At 40.6% G+C, this 21,101-nt stretch overlaps 1 protein-coding gene across 2 annotated transcripts in view; it reads right to left on the bottom strand.

The window, feature by feature from the left end:
• Positions 1-21,101, bottom strand: part of Pdk3 (pyruvate dehydrogenase kinase 3) — a 62,891-nt gene that overhangs the window by 26,728 nt on the left and 15,062 nt on the right. For both annotated transcript variants that reach the window (XM_016008392.3, XM_006990116.4), the window contains exons 3-6: positions 16,899-17,040; positions 12,365-12,436; positions 5,625-5,809; positions 4,071-4,160 (exon numbers count right to left, since the gene is read on the bottom strand). In XM_016008392.3, coding sequence (XP_015863878.1) covers positions 4,071-4,160; positions 5,625-5,809; positions 12,365-12,436; positions 16,899-17,040 — 489 coding nt within the window. The remainder of the gene's footprint in view (positions 1-4,070; positions 4,161-5,624; positions 5,810-12,364; positions 12,437-16,898; positions 17,041-21,101) is intronic.

Genomic DNA, 21,101 nt, shown 5'->3' with positions numbered 1-21,101 from the left:
TAAGCAATAACAACATATAAAAACGACATGGAAAAGTTAGCATGGCTGAGGAAGTCAACTTTTGTACCAAAGCAAAGATGCAAGTCTGTATCTTTAAAACACTGTCATCACAGGATTTTCCATTGGATTTTCTAGTTTCTTACAAAGAAAGGAGGCAAAAGGGTCACCACAGAAGGCTCCTCCCAAAGGATAATAGGACTTGCTTTATACCACTTAATTCTGGCATTCACTCCAGAGTCTATAATTTACAGACGTATAAAGGTAGAAATTAATGTGCTGAATAAGCCACAAGGGGAGGTTTGCTTAAGAGAGTTCTGTTCAGTTACTGTTACGCTGGATGCACCCCTACTTGTACACCTTCATACAACTGTCTAGTCAAAAATAAAAATAGCACTCTTACCCTCTACATAAGTTTTCTGCAATCTGTCTCAAAAGGCCTAAGTATGCGATCAGTTTTAGTTCATAAAAACTTGTGAAGGCTACAAAAACACACGTGTACAGCACTAGCACATGAATGCACATACATATAGGGCCATTTGGAATGGACATTTAGCTGTGCTTATTCCGGTGGTACAGGACTGTAATAACAATATTTTGGAGGCTCGTGCAGAAGGACAAGTTCAAGGCCTGTTTGGGCTACAGAGTTGAGTTCAGAGAATGCCTAGAAACTTAACAAGATCCTACCTCAAAATAAAAAATGAAGAGGAGATCAGAATATAGTTCAGCTGTGCAGTGTTTCCTCAGCATGTGAGAGACCCTAGGTTCAATCACCAGTGTTATAAAAAATAAAGGTTTCTGCCGGGCGGTGGTGGCGCACGCCTTTAATCCCAGCACTCGGGAGGCAGAGGCAGGCGGATCTCTGTGAGTTCGAGGGCAGCCTGGGCTACCAAGTGAGATCCAGGAAAGGCGCAAAGCTACACAAGAGAAACCCTGTCTCAGAAAACCAAAAAAAAAAAAAATAAAATAAAATAAAAAAAAGAAAGAAAGGTTTCTAAACGTAGATACGTGTAAAGCACCTTGATGGGAAGGAAGGTAGTCGGAAAGTTGATTATGTGGATGAGGCTTTGCAGTAGTGTATACTTTCAGATCTCAAACCACCCTCCAATGCTTTTTAACTTTAGGAAATCTGCTACTGAGAGATGCTATTCAAAGATTCACAGAGGAACAGAGTGTCTCAGTTCTCCCTCCTCCCCTCGGAAGTACGGTGGCAGGATGTGTATGTATGCACCTGTGTGTGTACATGGGCGTGGCATATGTGTTGGGGGAAGTGGAATGACGGGAGTATGGGGAGTGACAGTCACTACTCAGAGCTTTGCCAGGAATCTAGGCTTTGGTTGTGCTCCCCCAAAATCACACACTAGAATATAGTAAACTTCTGCAATGCACTAGGCAGAAGATTAAAAAAATGGCAAAAGAGTAAGGATAAATCTGTGAGTGGGCTATACCTGACAATGTAGACCTATAATCCTAGCTACTGCGAAGCCCATGACAGAAGGATAATTTCAAACCCTACATGGGCTACAGAGTGAGTTCAAGGCCAGCCTGGCAGACATGGTGAAACTGGATCTCAAAATAAAAAGTAAAGAGGACAGGAATAAAGCTCAATGGTAAAGTGCTTGCCCACCATGTCTAAAGCCCAAGGTTCAGTCCCCAGCACAGCAAAAAATAAGCTGTGAGTACTGGAAGAATGAAGAGAAAGGAAGAGACTGGAGTTGTGAGTAAAATGAACAAAGAAAACTGATGCTTGTGCTAAATGGCTTCTAGCTTGTGGTGCTATGAGAAGATGGGGACGGGGACGTGGTGCTTGAGGACGGGGGATAAGGGTAAGGAAGTTAGGTCACTCATCTTGAAGGGGATATTGGGATTCTGGCTCCTTTCTCTTTTTGTTTCCCAGCTACCATAAAATGAGTAGCTTTGCTCTGGCACACATTCACTGTCACAATATTCTACAATGATGGGGCCAAGCAACAGTGCACTGAAACTTTTTTAAATGAACCCACACAAATATTTTCTCCTGTAAGTTGATTGCCTCAGGCATTTTGTCACATCAATAGAGAGCTGACTGACACAGGGACACTAAGAGACTCAGGCATAAACTTTCAGGATTATTTTCTTTCAAATATCTGTTGAACTACTCTGAATAATCTGCGGTTAGTTTTTGCACAAAATTCGTACACTAAGAACAATGTACAAGTTTCTGGCACATCCTGAAATTTGTATGCACAGATTAGATATCAACATAACAACATCATCAGTAGTTACTACCTGCTAATTAACAGAATAATGCTGACAGCACCAGTCGGAAAACAAGTTCTTTCAGTCTTAGCAGTTAAGTCACGGGGATTCCTCCTTGAATCCCTGTATAAGGCTTTGATGCACTGCAGCACCGCTTAATCTCTTTGTACTACAGAAGTTGGTAAGTTTCATAAAACTCCCGATACTTATCAAATCCACAGGTTCTCAGTTATAACCTCCCTAAAATTAGTCAGACTTGATTTTGTAAAGAAACAATGAGACAATTAAAATGAGTGTTTTCCAAACTTTACCATCAAGAATTTCAAACATTTGCCAAAGTATAAAGCACAGTATAATGAACCCCCATATACTCACCAAAGCCTCAACTACTCTTCACAGAGGTCCGGTCTTTTTTCACTCCCCATCCTCTAATTTTGAAGCAAATCCCTTACTTCATACCATGTACAGACATTTAATATCTCTTGAAGCTATATATATCTCTAAAGCTATGACTAAAAACATTACCACCATATCAATATCATACCTAAAAACTATAAACTTTGGGACTAGTTAATTCCAGTGTATGGTATTTTTTTATTTGTAATTTCTTAAAAAGATTTTTCACTTTATTTCATGTGTATGAGTGTTTTGCAAGCATGTATGTCTGTGTACCTGGTACCCCTGGAGGTCAGAAGAGGATGTTGAAACTGGAGTTATGGGCAGTTGTGAGCTGCTATGTTGCGTGCTAGAAAGAGAATCTGGGTCTTTTGCAAAAACAGCAAGTGCTCCTAACAGCTGAGCCACCTCTCCAGCCCACACTTCTGAATAATAAAATTATTAAACAATTTTAAGTGTCTAAAATGTATCAAGCCACAGAATATTTATAGATCATCTATCTCTATAGGCACTCCAAGGTTTTATATATGTTATCAAACAAGTAAAGAAGCATTCCCTGGCCTTACATCAATTACAGTTCAAGAGAAAAGACCCAAGTGTGATGTATCAGCTAGACGTAGTCACCTTAGAACTGAAATAATGTGAGTAAATGTCTTCTGAGAAAACAGTGGCCTAAGCAGCTCCAGGAAAACAGAGTGCACAGGTTGTCCTTAGCAATGGTTGCTCAAGTGCAACCAAGGTCCTTGAGGAAAACCAGGAAGAGGTAGAGTCATGTCATCTCATCACCTGAGTATATCAAGAGGGATGAGAAGCAGAGTAGGAAATGCAGTCTGGGGAAGGAGACAGGTTGGGAACACGAATCTGCCCAAAGGAAAAACTTAAGAAGTACTAGAATCTGCTGGGTTACAGCCAGTTGAGCTTTCCTGATAGAGCATTTATTTTAAACGAATAATGGGGACACCTATTGTTCAAAGTCAAAGTCCTCAGTTAACCAGGGATTTATGAGTACCAGGCCTGCTCTACCCGGGGACTATTGGCATAGTGTCCATCCAGCTAAGCCCACTTGCTATATAGCTTCTAACACCAGGAGTATGAAACAGAAATACATGTAGATTTGGCAAATGTGAACTCAGCCCCATTTTACAACAAGGAAATAGTTTAAAATGATGGCAAGTCAAAATTTAGAACTTCCTGAAATGTTAACTGTTTAAGAAAGAACTAAACCCTGACCAATGAAGTAGAGATTGAAACTTGAGCATTAGAAATTATTCATCCTTTCCCAATCTAGAAATATTTCCTATTTGAACTAAGTGGTTTAGACCTAACATGGCCTGACGAATCACAGACTACACAGCAACCTAACCCTACAGCTGAGCTGCCTCAAACAAACCACCATGCGATTTCTGCCATGGTCAGTGACAGTGGGTTGGTATCCTTACCTTTCACCACATCAGCTACATTACAGGTAGGATCGATACTCCCTATGTGCTTAGGATGCGCAGGATTGGTGTCCCCACCAAAGAGAAGTGCTAAATGAACACAAAAGAGAGGGAAAGGGGTTGAAACACAGCAAGCTGAGATGGCCAAGCACAGAAATACATTTCTAACTGTCAAAAAGGATTCTTTATTTTAAGAATCATTTCAGCATCCACAATGACTTAGAGTAATGCAATCCAGCTGATGGCTGAGTAAATACATCAGTCAAAAAGGGGGAAGGATGTATGTGCTTCAGGTCTCTTCAGTTGCAGTCAGTCGATCCTAAAGCAGCGGCACATGGCAGGTGCCCAATCCTTTCTCCTTCCGCTGATGGAAACTAGATCAAGACACTGCCATGCGTAGCAGCTTATCTCCCTGCTCAAGACTCTTGCAGCCATTTATCCCAATCCCTAAACATTCACAACGTTCACTAGCCAGGCCAGTTGTGAGGAACCTTCACTGGCAACACTACCAATGCCTGCATCATGGAGGTTCTTTTTCAATTCTTTGTACACCAACAAGATTTGTTCATATAATTTAGAAAAATATTCCATTTACTCTATACAATAGTTGCCAACTTTTATTCCTAAATAAAAACCTAAAGAACCTGAAAAGAAAAAAAGCAGCTCAAGCCAAATTTTCACAGGTAGACTTTATATTAAATCAATCAGCACTTGGAAATTGTTGCTATCTCAGTAGATTAGCTGGCTAGCATTTAGTTCCCTTTTCTCTATAAATTGTCAAACATTTGTTTCTAAAAAATACATAAATACATACTTAAGAGTTCCATAACATTTGTTTATCTAAATGAGTTAAAAAAAATGAGTAAGACAAACAAAATATGCTTTGTCCATTCTCTGATCAGCAAGAATGACTCCAAACATGTGGATGCTTTTTCCTTAAAATTAAAAAAAAAAAATCAGGCAAGGTGACAACACTAGAAATCAGCCAAGAAGTTCTTTGTGCTGAAAAGAATTCTAGATGTTTCCCCTGTCTATCACCATGGGGAACAGACTAAAAAAACTCTCAAAGTCGCATCATGGACTGATAATCTTGCTTCCTCAGATTGTTCCTATCACTGTGGAATAAAGGGAATTGCTTATATATCCAACATGCCAATTCAATATTTCCAGTTTTGATGTTTTTAAAACTAAAAAGAAAATACATGTATGGATTAAGAAAAAATACTCCCAGGTACATGAAATTATTGAGAAGTCAATGTGGCTGCCATTAAACCAGTCCCTTGTCTCCACAGAAATGTAGCGCAGAGCCCTTGAAAGACAGCAGTGGTCCTGCCTCTAATGTAAGCATCACAAATGTCTTCTTCCGACAGCTTTCAATCAATACTGATTAAGCGATGTTTATAATAGGAAGGATTCACTTAAGAAAAACTGAACTAGAAATGAAATTTCTACAGCTAAAAGTCTAAGTAAATTAGAAGTGAAACACAAGGAAAACTTTCCAGAAAAATCAATGTGGTTACCTTTTCACAACTGGACCCAACATAACCCACTTACTGTGTTGGTTAATGAGCATGCGGAAAGAAATGCGGTTGGTATAAAAACGGTCCAGGAAATATTGGATGTTACTGCTAATGAATGGATCAAACCCGAACTTTTCCTTGTATTCTATCACGCCTTGGGCCATTGTAGGAACAACATCGTTGTGTCTGTTTCTGATATTAATCAGAACATGGAGAAAGCTGCATGGGAAGGAAACAAAGTGGTAAGTCTGTAGTTCATGGACCGGAACACACTTCCACCGCTGTCTAGTTATCTGCTAGTACTCTTTATAAGAATAAATACTACTTTTACCAGATAGTAAAAGGAAGTAGTCATAAACATTAAAACTTAATTCAAGCTTTGGTTTGAAACTTACTACCAAAATTCCTTCAGAGCTATCCAAAGTAGTAAAAAGTTCTGTAAAGCTTAAAAATAAGTTCAAATAATTTGTTAGGAATGCACTTACATTTTGGAGTTCTATAAATGTTTTTTTTTCTTTTTACTAAGAATTACAGAACATATCAGTGCTTCTCCTGACAACATGAGGACAATCCTGCCAAAGTCTCTAAGGACTTACAAATGGAGTCTTAAAGCAAGAGCTTCTTCTCTGAATAAAGAGTGCCACGCTTTTCATGAGCAAGAATTTGAAATCATCTCCTTCTGGCAGGGTAACATGAGGCAATGTAGATATAAAAACTCAACAGAAATAAACTCATTTGCCGGGAACAGTGGCACATACCCGTAGTTCCAGATACTCGGGAGGCGGAAGAAGGGGGTACTTGAGCTAAGGTGTTTAAGAGTAGCCTGCACAATATAGGAAGACGCCCACCTCCAATCAAACTCACAAATCATTTTCAAGGATTCTGGCACATTACTGTAAAGATGTATAGAGAAGGGACTGAGAGATGGCTCAGTGGTCAAGAGCACTGGCTGCTCTTCCAAAGGACCTAGTTTACACACTGTGGTAGCTTAAATAAAAATGGTCCCCAGCTGGGTGGTGGTGGTAGGCACCTTTAATCCCAGCACTTAGGAGGCAGAGGCAGGCAGATCTCTGTGAGTTCGAGGACAGCCTGGTCTACAAAGAGAGTTTTGGGACAGCTAGGACTATTACACAGAGAAACCCTGTCTCGAAAAATAAAAAAATAAAAAAAATAAAAATTTAAAAAATGGCCCCCAAAGAATGCTTGGGGGTGGCACTATTAGGAAGTGTGGCCTTGTTGGAGTAGGTGTGGCCTTGTTGGAGTAGGTGTGGCCTTGTTGGAGTAGGTGTGGCCTTGTTGGAGTAGGTGTGGCCTTGTTGGAGTAGGTGTGGCCTTGTTGGAGGAAGCGTGTTGCTGGGGGCCTTGGGATTCCACATGCTCATGTCAGGCCCAGTGTCTCTCTCTTCCTGCTGCCTGTGGACCCAGATGTGGAACTTTCAGTTCCTCCTCCAGCTGCCTGCATGCTGCCATGCTTCCTCCCACAACAACAAGGGACTAAACCTCTGAAACTCTAAGCAAATCCCAATTAAATGCTTTCCTTTGAAAGAGTTGCAGTGGTCATGGTGTCTCTTCACACCAATATGACATTAACTAAGACATACATAGTGGCTTATAACCGGTTTTAAGTCTAGTCCCAGAGGAGCTGACACCCTCTTCTGGACTCCATAGGCACCAAATACTCATGTGGTACACATGTTTTGTAGACAAAACACCCATGCATATAAAATTAAAAATAATAAATTTAAAAACATGTATAGAAAAAATATATGAAATACAGTGACTTTAAAAACAGAAAAATAAGTCAAGCAATGAAACAACAACAAAAAAAAATTATGGAGCCAGGCTCAAAGTTTGAGTAAGTAGATGTGCACCAAAATGTAGCATATTAAGAGTATAACAATGGGGGTCTGGAGAGATAACTCAGCAGTTAAGAGTACTGATGGCACTTCCAGAGGACCCAGGTTCGATACCCAGCTCCCACATGGCAGTTCACAGATGTCTGTGGTTCCAGTTCCAGGGATCTGACACCCTCACACTGACATACAAGCAGGAAAAAACACCAAAGCACATGGAATAAGAATAAATTTAGAAAAGAATGTAACAATGTAAGTCAGTAAGGGAATGATTAAACCGATTAGGCCAGAGGTCTAATCATGTAACAATTTCAAGCCTTTAAGCCCCAATTAAATGAAAAATGAAAGAGTGAGACTGGGGAGATGGCTTGGAGGTAAAGTGAGGAGGCTCTGTACCCACATGAAAGCCAGGTGTGGCAGCACATCTTAGAAACCCAGAGCTAGGGGAGTGGAGACAGGTGGATCCCAGGGGATCGCTGGCCAGCCACTCTAGTCAAAACATCGAGTTCCCTGTCAGTGAGAGAGCCTGTCTGGAAAAATGAGGTGAGTGATCAAGGAAGACAGCCAACCCCTGGTCTCCACATGAAAATGCACACATATACATACATACATGTGTATACACATAAACCATACATAAAAGTTCATTTCTTTTGAAAAAGATAAAAATGTTGAGTGAAATGAAATCACAAACAATAAAAGAAAACCAGCTGAATTAAGTATGTAACTTTAAAATAAAGAAGGCTGTTCTAAGCTTATTAGCAAGGGCAGAAACACATAACATAAAGAAATAAAGATAACTGCAGAATTTCAAAAACACACATGAATAAAAGAAGGCACAAAAGTCCTTATACTTTGTGAAGATGAACATCCTATTGAGAAACTAGGAAAAGGGTCTAATATTAGTGGGGAAATCTATGAAAAAGCAAGCACAAATGCCAACCAATTACCCAGCACAAAGGCAAAGTAAACTATGTGAAACTGTTCTTTCTTTCTTAGGATGGCAAATAATAGCCAGTGTAGGTTGTGTGTGGGCACTAAATGGAACATTTGCTAAGGGCAACTTAACCAAATATATCTGAAGTCCAAAGAGGATAATTCCACTTGTAGGATCAACGCTGGGGAGACAACTGAACAAGGTGAATAGCTGTTTTTAAAAACTGCTTTCACAAACATACATGCATGTATCATACACACAGAACATGGGGGTGGAGGAGGAGGGGTGGACATGAGAGAAAGAAAATAAAAGCTGTTTTAGGAGTACTGTTTGAGCTAGCAAGATGGCTCAGTGGATAAATGCACTTGCTGTGTAAGCCTGGTGACCTGAGTTTGGATCTCTGGAAGCCACAGAAAGTGAAGGCAAAGACCAACAGCCAAGGCTATCCTCTAACCTCTACACACACAACATGACAAACACCTATGCACATATACTCATATATATATATATATATATATATGTATGTATGTATGTATATGTATATGTATATATATATATATATATACACACACACACACACACACATACATACATACATGTATTTTTAAAAACTACAAACCAGTCTAAAATTCAACACTAATGGGTCAAATTGCATGGCCTATCTGTAGAAGAATTAATACTATGTGACGGGCAGTGGTGGAAGACACCTTGAATCCCAGCACTATGGAGGCAGAGGCAGGCGGATCTCTGAGGCCAGCCTGGTCTACAGAGAAAATTCCAGGACAGCCAAGGCTACACAGAAAAAATACTGTCTCAAAAAGCCAAATGTGTGTGTGCGTGTGTGTGTGTGTGTATGTGTGTGTATGTGTGTTTGTGTGTATAAGTATCAGCTATGTGCTCCACAGTAACATTTCAATGACAGACTCTATACACAACAGTATCCCCAAAAGATTATGTCCCCTAGTAAGGCTGTCATCCTCTTAAGTTTGCATGAGGATACTCCACAGTGTTCACACAAACAAATTGTCCTCATGAAGCATTTCTCTAAAGGTATATCAGTCATTAAGTGATGCACGATTGTATTGTGAAACTATTAATAATGTCCAAGAACTACTGTATACAATTATTTTTATAAAAATTGCTAGGCAGTGGTGGTACATGCTTTTATCCTAGCACTTGGGAGGCAGAGGCAGGAGGATCTCTGTGAGCTCAAGGCCACCCTGGTCTACAGAGTGAGTTCCAGGACAGCCAGGGATACACAGAGAAATTCCATCTTGAAAAATCAAAACAAACAAACAAACAAAAACCCAAACAAAAACAAAAACTTCACACTCATGCAATATGAATGCTTAGGGTACATAAGGGTAGAAGAAAATGTTAGCTGTGGTTGTCCCCTAGTATTTAATGGAAATTTAGGATACGTTTTCTTTTATTTGAGTCTTATTTTTCTCAATGGAATACTTCTATAACAAATATATACATACAATGATAGCAAAGATGAGTAAACTCTGAAACTATAAGTTCATAATTAGCCAGGCTTACATCTTAATCCCAGCACTCGGGAGGCATAGAAGGCAGCTAGATCTCTGAGTGCAAAACCAGCCTGATCCACACAGTGAGAACCTGTCTCAAAAACAAAACCAAAAAAATGCCCAAGTTCACAATTATTCATAAGAAATTTTACAATGGGTAATTTTTCCTCATATACCTCTTTCCAACAATGTATTTAAAAACTAAATATCAGGCCGGGCGTGGTGGCGCACGCCTTTAATCCCAGCACTCGGGAGGCAGAGCCAGGCGGATCTCTGTGAGTTCGAGGCCAGCCTGGGCTACCAAGTGAGTTCCAGGAAAGGCGCAAAGCTACACAGAGAAACCCTGTCTCGAAAAAAAAAAAAAAAAAACCAAAAAAAAAAAAAAAAAAAAAAAAAACTAAATATCAGTAAAATGAAATAATTCATTATAGTGCAGACACATCTTTACTTGAAGAGAAGAGGCTTACTTTAATAGATTAATTCTCAGAATACCTCCCTACCCTCCTGGGCTTTTCTATCTCTATCATGATGATCAATTTGATTTACATAGATGACACCCCAGTTAATGATCCCATATAACCTCTAGCTGAACAGAAAGGGATGTTCAGGACACTAGCTCACCTTTCACTCCTTCCTTTACTAACAGCATGGGGCTTCTCCAATCTCCACTTTCCAAACTAGCTGCATAAAGCCAGCAAGTTATCAAAACTCACCGACTGAGAACTACTGCCATGATCTAGTACACACTGGATCCGGTACTCCCCATTTACATATTGTCCTTGATGGAAATTTTGTTACAGAGACAGGACTCCAGAAAAACCATAGCAATGAATTAATAGTTGTGTACTTCTCCAAATCTATATCCTCAAATGTAGAACTAGAGGCCAGCTTCGTTTTGAGAATTTCAAAATGTCCCCAACTAATGATTTCAGGAAACAAAGCTCCTGGAATCAATCCATTTGATGTCAACACCTTAAATGACAGCAGTGACTAGAAGCAAGGAAGCAAGTGTGGCCCTAACCCAATGCTTGCACTTTTCACATTTCACAGACCCATTAGAGAAAATACAACTAACCCTGAGCTACCTTCTCCTGACTGGAACTAGCCATTTCGGCAGTATGGTACAATGCAAAGAACCACTGCACTAAGGAAAAGGAACCATGACTCATAGGTGCTCTGCTCTGCGGTGTCACAACCTTGAGAACATTCTTCTACACTTCTGACCTCCATATGTCCTTGTTTGTGAATTCACGTCTGGGTGAAAAAACACTCCAAGGTTGATGGGATAGTGTTTCCCTAGTTCTTTTCATGGAACATCCGAGTCAAGTGTCTGTCTCACAATTATATGGATTATGTCTATACTTAAAAGAAAGTTCTCAGCGAGCATTCATCATACACTCCCAAAACAGGAAGAAATTAGGGTGGAGATACTTAATTTCTCTTGGGGAAAAAAGCCCATTAACAGCTATGGTTTTCTGGAGTTATGTTTTGTTGGAAACAAAAATGGAAAACAGAAATACTTTCTAGTAACATGAGAATTCAGTAGTCTCTGTGTATAGTGTCAGCAGCAGAATTCAGGTTGTTGTATGAACACACACACACACACACACACACACACACACACACACACACACACACACACACTTCTGTTTCTCCAAAACAAAACACTACAGTTTTCTGAGATCAACTGTAATATCTCATTGGAAAATATTTTTTAAGTCGATGGATTAGGTAGATAATTCATGTGCATTTCATGTGTATATGGAGGCTACTGCATTCTTCAAACTACCACTAGATGGAACATTCACCACAATGCTTATATTAAACTGGTGTCCAGCTCACTCTGACTAAATATATTAAGAATTATGCCATGAAGTATTAACTTAAGTTTCATTATTCTTTGTGTACTGTGCTAAATTCTTAAATTTAAAAAAATTCAATGTCATTACCCACAAGAAAATTAAACCTTTTGTCTGAATTCTAGTTTCTTGTGTTCGCAGATGTAGGTGTAGTATATATAGGTATATGCATGTTAGAATGTGAGTATACAGATTCTCACACACATACATGTGGAGGCCAGATTAGTTCAGTTGTCTCTACCTTATTTGTCAAAACAGGGTCTCTCACTTGAACCTAGAGCTCGCTTATTTGGATAGTCTAGCTAGGCAGCTAAACTTCAGAGCTCACAGTTTGGGGTAGTTTAGCCCCCAGCTTCCCTGGAGACTCCCAAGTACTAGGATAACAGGCAGCTTGCCAAACCTTCCCAGTGTTCATCTGACTACTGCAGATCCAAATGCAGGCCCTTACTTGTGCAGGTATGTTAAGCACTTTAACAAGCGAGCCATCTCCCCAGCCCTGAGTTACAATTCTTGAGTCCCAATAGCACGAGTTCCATTTATCAAAATATTCTTTTGCCTACATAGTTTTCCTTTCAGGTAAATTGCACCATACTTACTTATCTAAAACGCGTGGGTCTTCTGGGCTCTTGTTTTCATACTCTAAAAGTTCAAGGAAGCTTTGCATGTACCTAAAAAAGAAAAGTCACCAGATTAGCTGCCTGTCTCACATCCTTTCCCTTTTCATAAGAGTACCCCAAGTTTTCACTCGGGTTTTACCCCTGAAATGCTTCAGGCAAATTTGCTTCCTCCAAAGCATGTAGGTAGCTCCATTTTTCTCTGGGAGATCCATTTTCTTTGGTCAGTTATTACTCATCAGTCCCATGGTCCTATGAATCGTGTGCATCCCTGAACACAGGGACTGATTCAGGAATAGGCCTAATGCTTCAAGTCAGGCTGAAAGAAGTACACAGAAGACTTGCTGGGGGTCTCTGAGAAAGAAACGGACTTCTCTGCTCTTCTACAGTGTGCTGTACAAACAGGAAATCTGCCACTGCTAAAGGCAGTGCGCCACCTGGAAGGAAGCTCACCTGAAAACAAAGCCAACACTATAAAACATAGCTTTGCTAGCTTCACGGGTCTCTGACACAAACTAACAGGAAAAGCTCATCCTATGACTGGCCCTTTTAGTTCTACAAGCCAGCTTCAGCTGAATCGTCTGCTATTACAAATGCATCCCAGATCTTGGAGTTACAGACAGTTGTGAGCTGCCATGTGGGTGCTGGGAATTGACCCCGGGTCCTTGGAAGAGCAGCCAGTGCTCTTAACCACTGAGCCATCTCTGTAGCTAGAGTTTTCCTGCCTGGCCCACAGTCAGTGGGACTGGCGGGTGACAAAGATTTGTCTTGACTGTGGGCAAGGCAGGAAAACTCTAGCTACACATCTCTCCAGCCCCTTATAATTTTTTTGATACAGGGTCTCACTATGTAGCCTTGGCTAGCCTAGAAATCAATATGTAGGCCAGGATGAACTTGAACTCATAGAAATTGACCTGCTACTGCTTCCTGGATTCAGGGATTAAAGGCATGCACCACCACACCTGGCAAAAAGAACATACAATTTTAAGAAGTGCCCTGGATTGATCCTGAAGTGTACATCAAGAATACAAGAAGGTTCTTTCTCAGAGTAAAATTAACTTCACCAATATATATTAGAAAAATACATGTTAGGCCTTCAGAAAAAGATTCTGGATTGATCATATTTCTCAATAAGGGTCAAGGTGGGAAAGAGAACTTAAACATGAATTATGAAAGAGCAAATATAACCAAATGTTACAGGTGAAGCTGGATGGCAATTCTTTCTACTACTCTTGCAATTCTTAAGTAGGAAATTATTTTTTCAGAACAGGACGTATAAGGACAAAAAGAAATGGTATACATATAGTCTGAAGTAGACATGGACAATGGGAAGATACAAAGGTCAAATACAGTAATCTAAGTCTGTACGTCACTTTGCCAGTGTGTGTGTGTGTGTGTGTGTGTGTGTGTGTGTGTGTGTGTGTGTGTGTGTGTGTGTGTAAAATAAAAAAAGTAAATTTGCTATTTACTCCTGGTTTCTGGTACAGTTCCTAAACCTTCAAACTTACAGAATGACAGGAGTATTTTTGCTATGCATAAGAAGCATCTATTGTTCACATCTGAGTTATTCTAATGATGTCAGTTAGGGTGGGACCTTTAGAGAGTGTCAACATGATCCTGATCAAAACAATGAGCAAGTGACTGGGGAGCTGTAACTTTTGATCCAATCCCCAACCTCTGTGGAGGCATGAGGCCTGAAAATGAAACTCTCTAAACACGCCTGAATTAGAAGATTCTGAAATCCTTGTGTTGAACACCTGGAGGCGCCAACAGAGCACACTCAAAGGGGGTACAGATGCTACAAAGCTACACCAACATCTTGTCCAATATATTTCTACCATCTTTGCTGTTTCTGAATGGCATCTTTTACAGTCTACCTGTAAACATAAAAAAAAGTGACTTCCTGAGTTCCATAATCCACTTGAGTAAATTATAAACCTCACAAGGGGGTCATGGAAACTCAATGTCCAGTCAGTCAGTCAAAAGCACGCACATGGCATCTGAGGTGTGGTGTCAGTCTTGGGGAACTAAGCCCTTAAACTGTGGGCTCTGTGCTGACTTCACATACTCAGTATCAGGATTGAACAGAGTTGCTGAACACTCAGCTGGTGTCTGGAAAATTGGTTAATGTTGGACAACATTTCAGAGATAGTAATTCACTTTGAAGTTCCTGAAGTATCTGCTACATAAGCAATGATCTGCTACCACTTACTAGATCAAAGGACTTGACCTTGCATACCTAGGATCTTCAACATAGTGGTCCCTGACAGTGACTTACACTTTCTTTTTTTTTTTTTTTTGTTTTGTTTTGTTTTGTTTTTTTGTTTTGTTTTTTTTTTTTTTTTGGTTTTTCGAGACAGGGTTTCTCTGTGTATCTTTGCGCCTTTCCTGGAACTCACTTGGTAGCCCAGGCTGGCCTCGAACTCACAGAGATCTGCCTGCTTCTGCCTCCCGAGTGCTGGGATTAAAGGCATGCGCCACCACCGCCCAGCTGACTTACACTTTCTGCAGCAAAATTTCCAATGACGGTCTTGAAGCAATAAAGAAGTCTCACACAAACAAGCATTTGTTGCTCCTTCCCTCTCTAAAACAAGCTATGAGTCCAGAGCAGAAGGCAACTATGGTATCAAATCCATAGTCAGTTTCTCTGATCTTTCCTGAGGACTATAAACCTCATAGTCAAGAGCTTCTTGCTGCTTTTCTGGAAACGGGGTTAGACAGTGAACCTACAAGACCATCTAAAATTGTGAGTAATGGAGGAAGTCCCCAGTGAACGTGTAAGTATCAGATGAAGTCCTGAGTGAATGCATGTTGTTGACATGAGCATGGCCATGTCGAGGATGCCAATGCCTCGGATTCATGGGAATGGTAGAGGCATCCCCTGGTCAACAGGTAGATGTTGACAGTGTGTACAGAAAATGTCCACTGAAGTTTCTTCCTCCCAGATATTTACACCCTGAGACTGTTCCCCTACAGAGATCCCCTACCTAGAACAGTTCAACTTGAGCTAAACTCCTTATTCAGCTGTATACAACAAATCCACCTCTTCAGTGACGTTGACGCAACTCCATCAGAACGCACAGCTTACTTGAGTCTGGCTTTTCTGATTGTGTACAGTCTATCATTTTCTTCACTCCCCATCACCTGAGTTAGGTCAATCCCTAAGCCATGCAAGTTCACAGCATAAAACAGTGCTTCTCAGAAGAACTTCATATTCTAGAGGAATGCCGCTGAATGGCCCTTCTCTATCAGAAGCAAGGCCCCACACACTCTCTAGTTTTCCAGCTCATGACGTTTTTTTATGATGCCCTCCTGCTCCTCTGCACCAGTCAGTTCCACCCACCCATAAAGGAACAGAACAGGACAGAGGCCGCATTTTCTGCCCCTTTTTTGTTCTCACAGCACTGCTCCTGATTAGCAATGTGTATACGCCACCTGGTCCCTACAGTCCTCCAGCTTTCTCCAGACACTTCCACAATGCTTTTATAGCAGAGCAGACCAAACATGCAAACCCCTGTCTAAAAACACAACATCTTTTCTTACAGCCTCCTACCCACTCGGTGATCTCACCTAGGGAGGAGAGTCATCACAAACTCTGCTCCTTCTGTTACAGAATACATGCCTTATAACCAGAGCTAGAACTGATTTAACTTTGTTTTAACTTTGAGATCTTTCATACAGCAGATGCAGCAAAGCATGGAACTGATACTATTTCCATGTGAGGTTCCCCTGTAAATGATTTGACTCTTCACTCATCTCCATCGTAGATCTTTAAAACAAAAACAAAAGAGGCAAGGCTGAGACTTACTGAAAGTAGAAAACATCTCCCTAGCCAAAGGACAGCAAATGGGTTAGTCACGGAGCTGAACTGATGGAGTGCTTGCCTGGTGCTCTGTTGCCAAAGCTGTGCTTCAATCCCCAGTGACCGGACATGGTGACACACGTGTGTGATCCCAACCCTCGGGAGGCAAGAGGATCAGAAAGGTAAGGTCACCTAGGCTACAAATTGAATTCAAGGCCAGTCTGGGATACATGAGACACTGCTTCTTTTTTTTAATGAAAGTGGGTTCACTGATACCTGGCCACTGCATTGCCATTCTTTTATGTTATTCCCTAATTTTTTTTAAATGAAACAACCGTGTTTATAACAAGAGAAAAAGTGAAAAGTTAAGGAAGCATCTTATGGTTTAAGATAATTTCATTAAACGGTTTTAAAATGAAACTATTTTTGTTTTTTGGAACAGGGTTTCTCTGTATAACAGCTCCGGCTGTCCTGGAACTTGCTTTGTAGCCCAGGCTGGCCTCACAGGCTGGTCACCTGTCTCTGCCTCCCAAGTGCTGGGATTACAGGTGTGTGCCACCACCACCAGGCCAGTTTTTAAAAGAATAGCTAAAAGAAAAGTGTTTAGATGCAAGGAAAACTTAGGTATCCTGAATAACTCATTCCCAGAAAGACTTCTGTGGAAAATGGTTCCAATGCCAAAATGTTCCACGCATTGTAGAGTGATTTACTTACCAACTCTGAACTAATCCAACCGAAGGGCGGTTCAACAAATTATCCGGCAAAAGATTAACTTCTCTCATTGTGTTAGCCAGTCGAACAGGAAGCTCCTTGCGCAGAAACATGTATGAAGTTTTTTCACATGCATTATCTCTACCTATTAAGAGGTGAAAAAATTCCACAAAATTAACATCCAGAGACATAAAATGCTCTCATGTTAACAGAATTACTACTGGTCAGGAAAAGAAAATTAAGTAATATAACAGTATCTAGCTAAATTTTTCTGAAATAGCAAGTTTAAGAAAACCACTTAATTAGAAGAGAAAAGGAACATTTATTCCAAGAGGCAACTTAAAAAATTTTTTTCTTAACACAAATATGTACCTAGTGTTACCGGCCACAATATAAAACTGACCTGGGATATAATTTGAGTGTTTTCAAATACACACTGTGGGGAAATGGCCAAGTACAGAAACAGTCCCACATATAAATGCACTCCTGCTCACAGGGATTTTTGGGGAGGCACCATGAGCCATTCATTCTGTAAATGTTCCTATTGTGTGCCAAACATTTGCAAAGAGTTTGCTTCCAATGTTTCTTTAGGAAACACACAGCTCTGCCACCCTGGAAGCAGAAGCTCTGTGATTCCAAATGAGGGACTCTAAGCCACGCAGTATTATGTCTCAAAAGAAATAGCTTACAATGTCCTCCCAGGTGAATGATCCACTATGACACATCCAAGACAGAAACACCCTATCATACAGGTCAGTGAGGTAAGGCAGGTACAGCGATCGAGTAGCATGTGAACTCCCTCCAGTGTTGACAGCAGACACTGAGACTAGAATGAGAGTTCCTAGGGTTGGGGACAGTAGGGATGGCGTGGGATTTTATCGGGGGCTGCTAAGCTCAAGTGTAATTCGGTACAGTATGTCTAACAACTATGCACCATCCATTTCAAAACATGAGAAGGCTTCTGAAAGTTTGTCAGGAGAAAGGAGCAAATGTTGAAGGAGACAAATATGTTTAACCTGATGTCAACATTATATGCTACTCCATTAATATGATTAATAGAAACAGATTACTACATATCAGATAAAAATAAAAAAGTAACAGAAAAGACATGGTCAGGGAATCTTCTGGAGCTGGTTGTGCATTCCTATAAACAGGGTAGGGTGAGAGAAAAGGCACCTGGCCACCTACAAGAGGAAACCTGGGCCCTCTTCCCAACTGTCCTGTAGCCCCAGCAGTTCCCTAACCCTGCTACAAACGTATGGCTGGGGACAGATGTGAAATAAAGGATGTAAGTTTGGGGAACACGAATACCCTCTGGCCCCAGCTGTGAAACATTTGCTAAGCTTTGCCATGTTTCTGAACTTTAGCTGCCCGAATCTGTAAGGCAGGGGGCAGACTTTGAACATGTAACAACACATGACCCTGGCCCTCCACTCTGTGATACTTAGGAGTCTATCCCCTCTCCCTGCTAATGCTAGGCCTCCTTGATGCTCCACACTCCCTGGAAGCTGTTCTGGAATGAGCCAAGACCAGCCCCCTCCAAACTCTATTTTTTCCTACATAAAAAAGGCAGCATCTGAGGGATTCACACACAATATTTTCTTTTCTTTTCTCTGTTTTTTCAAGACAGGGTTTCTCTGTGTAGCTCTGGCTGTCCTGGAACTCACTCTGTAGACCAGGCTGGCCTTGAACTCACCGAGATCTGCCTGCCTCTGCCTCCCCAGTGCTGGGATTGAACCACCACTGCCCAGCCACACAATATTTTCCAATGCTTTCACTCACTTTCTGTTTTTTCCCTTTCCTTTCTAGAAAAGAAAACTTGAAACAAAAGTACCCTTTATTGAAAGTCATCTGTGATGGATCTTTTCTTTCTCATCAACCTGGATGCCATTTCCATATTCAAACAAGTGAGAATCAAGATTGGTCTTAAATCATTTCCTTCATTCTAAGCGAGTATACTGAAGGTAAACCTTTAATGGATGATTCTTTCACTTGCCCCTTAGTGCTCTGATGCATATATTAGTCCTTAAATATCCATCCCACGTAAAAGGGGAAGGGATGCAATACTCCAGAAATAAGCATCCAACAACTACTTTCTAGAGGAGATTCTTGTAGTTTTGCTTCAAATAGACATTATTCCTATTGATCCATATAATTTAATTTTAAATGCACTAAAATGCTGGTATTGCCATAGTTAATCTCATTGTAGCTACTATCTAAGTTAAACTATAAATCTGGATTTTTACAGGCCAGATGAAATTCTTCTTTCGTAAGTTTTGAACCTCATGATTCAGCTAAAACTGCATGGCTCTACAGAACAGCAGTAATAAGATCTGGTACTGGAGCTAGATTTGGGTCTGAATCTTAAGCACTCAGAGACTTTTCTACCCCTCTATATCTCATTTTTACCACCCATAAATAATAGCACCTTCTTCACAGAGGTTTAGTGTTCACCACTGAACACTGACATATTCCTTACTCTTAGAAGTAGAGTTCATTAAATAGCAACCAGTAATGCTTGGTGATGATCAAGCCATGGCCAGCAACATCAAACTGTCTGCTATATGCACCGTCAGTTCTCAGAGCATGACTGTATTCTAGACTGGTGAGACCCTCAGCCTATCTGACAACTCTACATCACTTTAAAAACCATTCCATTCAGTGTTCCTACCATTTACTATTTTAATATCCAAGTCCTACATGGAATACCAGTTAAATCAGTACTCTCTAGAAAACTCAACCTTTAGGCACGATCTAAGAGAATCTGTTTCAGACAGTACTTGACTGGTGGAACTGGACTATCAGACTGTTACAAACCCGTGGAGATAAATAAAGTCTTGATATCCCCAGATCACCTATCACAGCACCTTGCCCATTATAGCTTCTCAATGACGTTTTGGAAGATGTGATCGTGCTTTGAAAGGTTTGTATTTTTAAATGCAGAATAGCTTAAAAATCCCAAGTTTTTCCTCCTACATTCTAATTTAGCTTCAAGAACAAATTCTTTGTACTTAGCTACTTTAATTATACATCAGCTTAAACAGAAGCATAAATCTTTTTAGTTAGTTCACTAATTAGTGAGCCTAAAAATAAATGCCTGATTTTTACAACTTTTCTGTGGCTTTCCTCATATACATTAAAGGTTTCTTATCCTAGATGTTGAATACTTAGCTTAACTCAAGGAGTTCTCGCAACCATTTTTATAATAAACATATCAAAAAAACCTCGGTTTTTAATAACTGTCCTCTCAAAAGGGTTGTTTGTACTTGTTATTTCCAGCTATTCGTTCCCATTATCTGACCACATTCCTCCCTCTCCCACTTACTTGGCTTCTCTACATTCCTTGATTTTTATTTTCTAGTTTTAGTCTACATTTCTCTATATGCTTCCTCTCATTTGCTATTACCAGTTAACATCTATTTAGAAGATGACAAAGAGGAAGCAGTGAGGAGCTTGGAAAATTCTGACTCAGCAAGTTTAAGTAAGTCACTAGCTGTAATACATTCCCAGGGGTGTTTCCCCCTGGTTTCAGGATCCTTGGATTCTCTTGTTTCTGTCTGCTTTCAGCCCCGGGGATTAAAAGCTAGGGTTCTGCATGCACTCTCTCACTCAGCTCTAGCCTGGCTCTTTGTGTTTTATATTCTGTCCTTCCACGGCAAAGCTGGAGAGAACTATTCATGTGCAGAGCCCTATGGTTTGCGTGGTTCCTTCTGTACAGCTCTATAGTCACGAAGACCTGAGAAGACGAGGCACAGAAATTACAATGCCTTTCAGTTTCCTGTGGGGAGTCCTCCTTGTGGAGGACTCAAGAGGTAACCAGAAGTATCTGTCTAGCTACCTGAGAGCAGGAGTTCACAGACAAGATTTTTCCATGGTGGATGATGCCTTTAACTCTCTTTTCAATTAATTTACAGGAGATAGAAAATGATTATTGTTTCTGTTAATGAAGTGGTATAATAAAAGAGGGTTGAGGACATCTTCCATGACCTGTCTCACCACGAACAGCAATCAGTGCCCTCTAAAATACAGTTTCCTGTGTGGATTACTTGAAAGCTATCTCCAGCCAGCTTTCAGCCATAACACTTGGTGTGGCTGATTAGAAAAGAGCAGGCGTGGGGAAGTGAGTGGAAAGGGAGAACGATAAAAGGGAAAAGGAGCAGCGAGGCCTGAAAATCCAACGAAATGATCCTGCTCGTCTAGATAGCT

This window comes from Peromyscus maniculatus, chromosome X (genome assembly GCF_049852395.1).
Source record: "Peromyscus maniculatus bairdii isolate BWxNUB_F1_BW_parent chromosome X, HU_Pman_BW_mat_3.1, whole genome shotgun sequence".
Taxonomy (NCBI): domain Eukaryota; kingdom Metazoa; phylum Chordata; class Mammalia; order Rodentia; family Cricetidae; genus Peromyscus; species Peromyscus maniculatus.
This window is presented reverse-complemented; position numbering and strand designations above follow the sequence as displayed.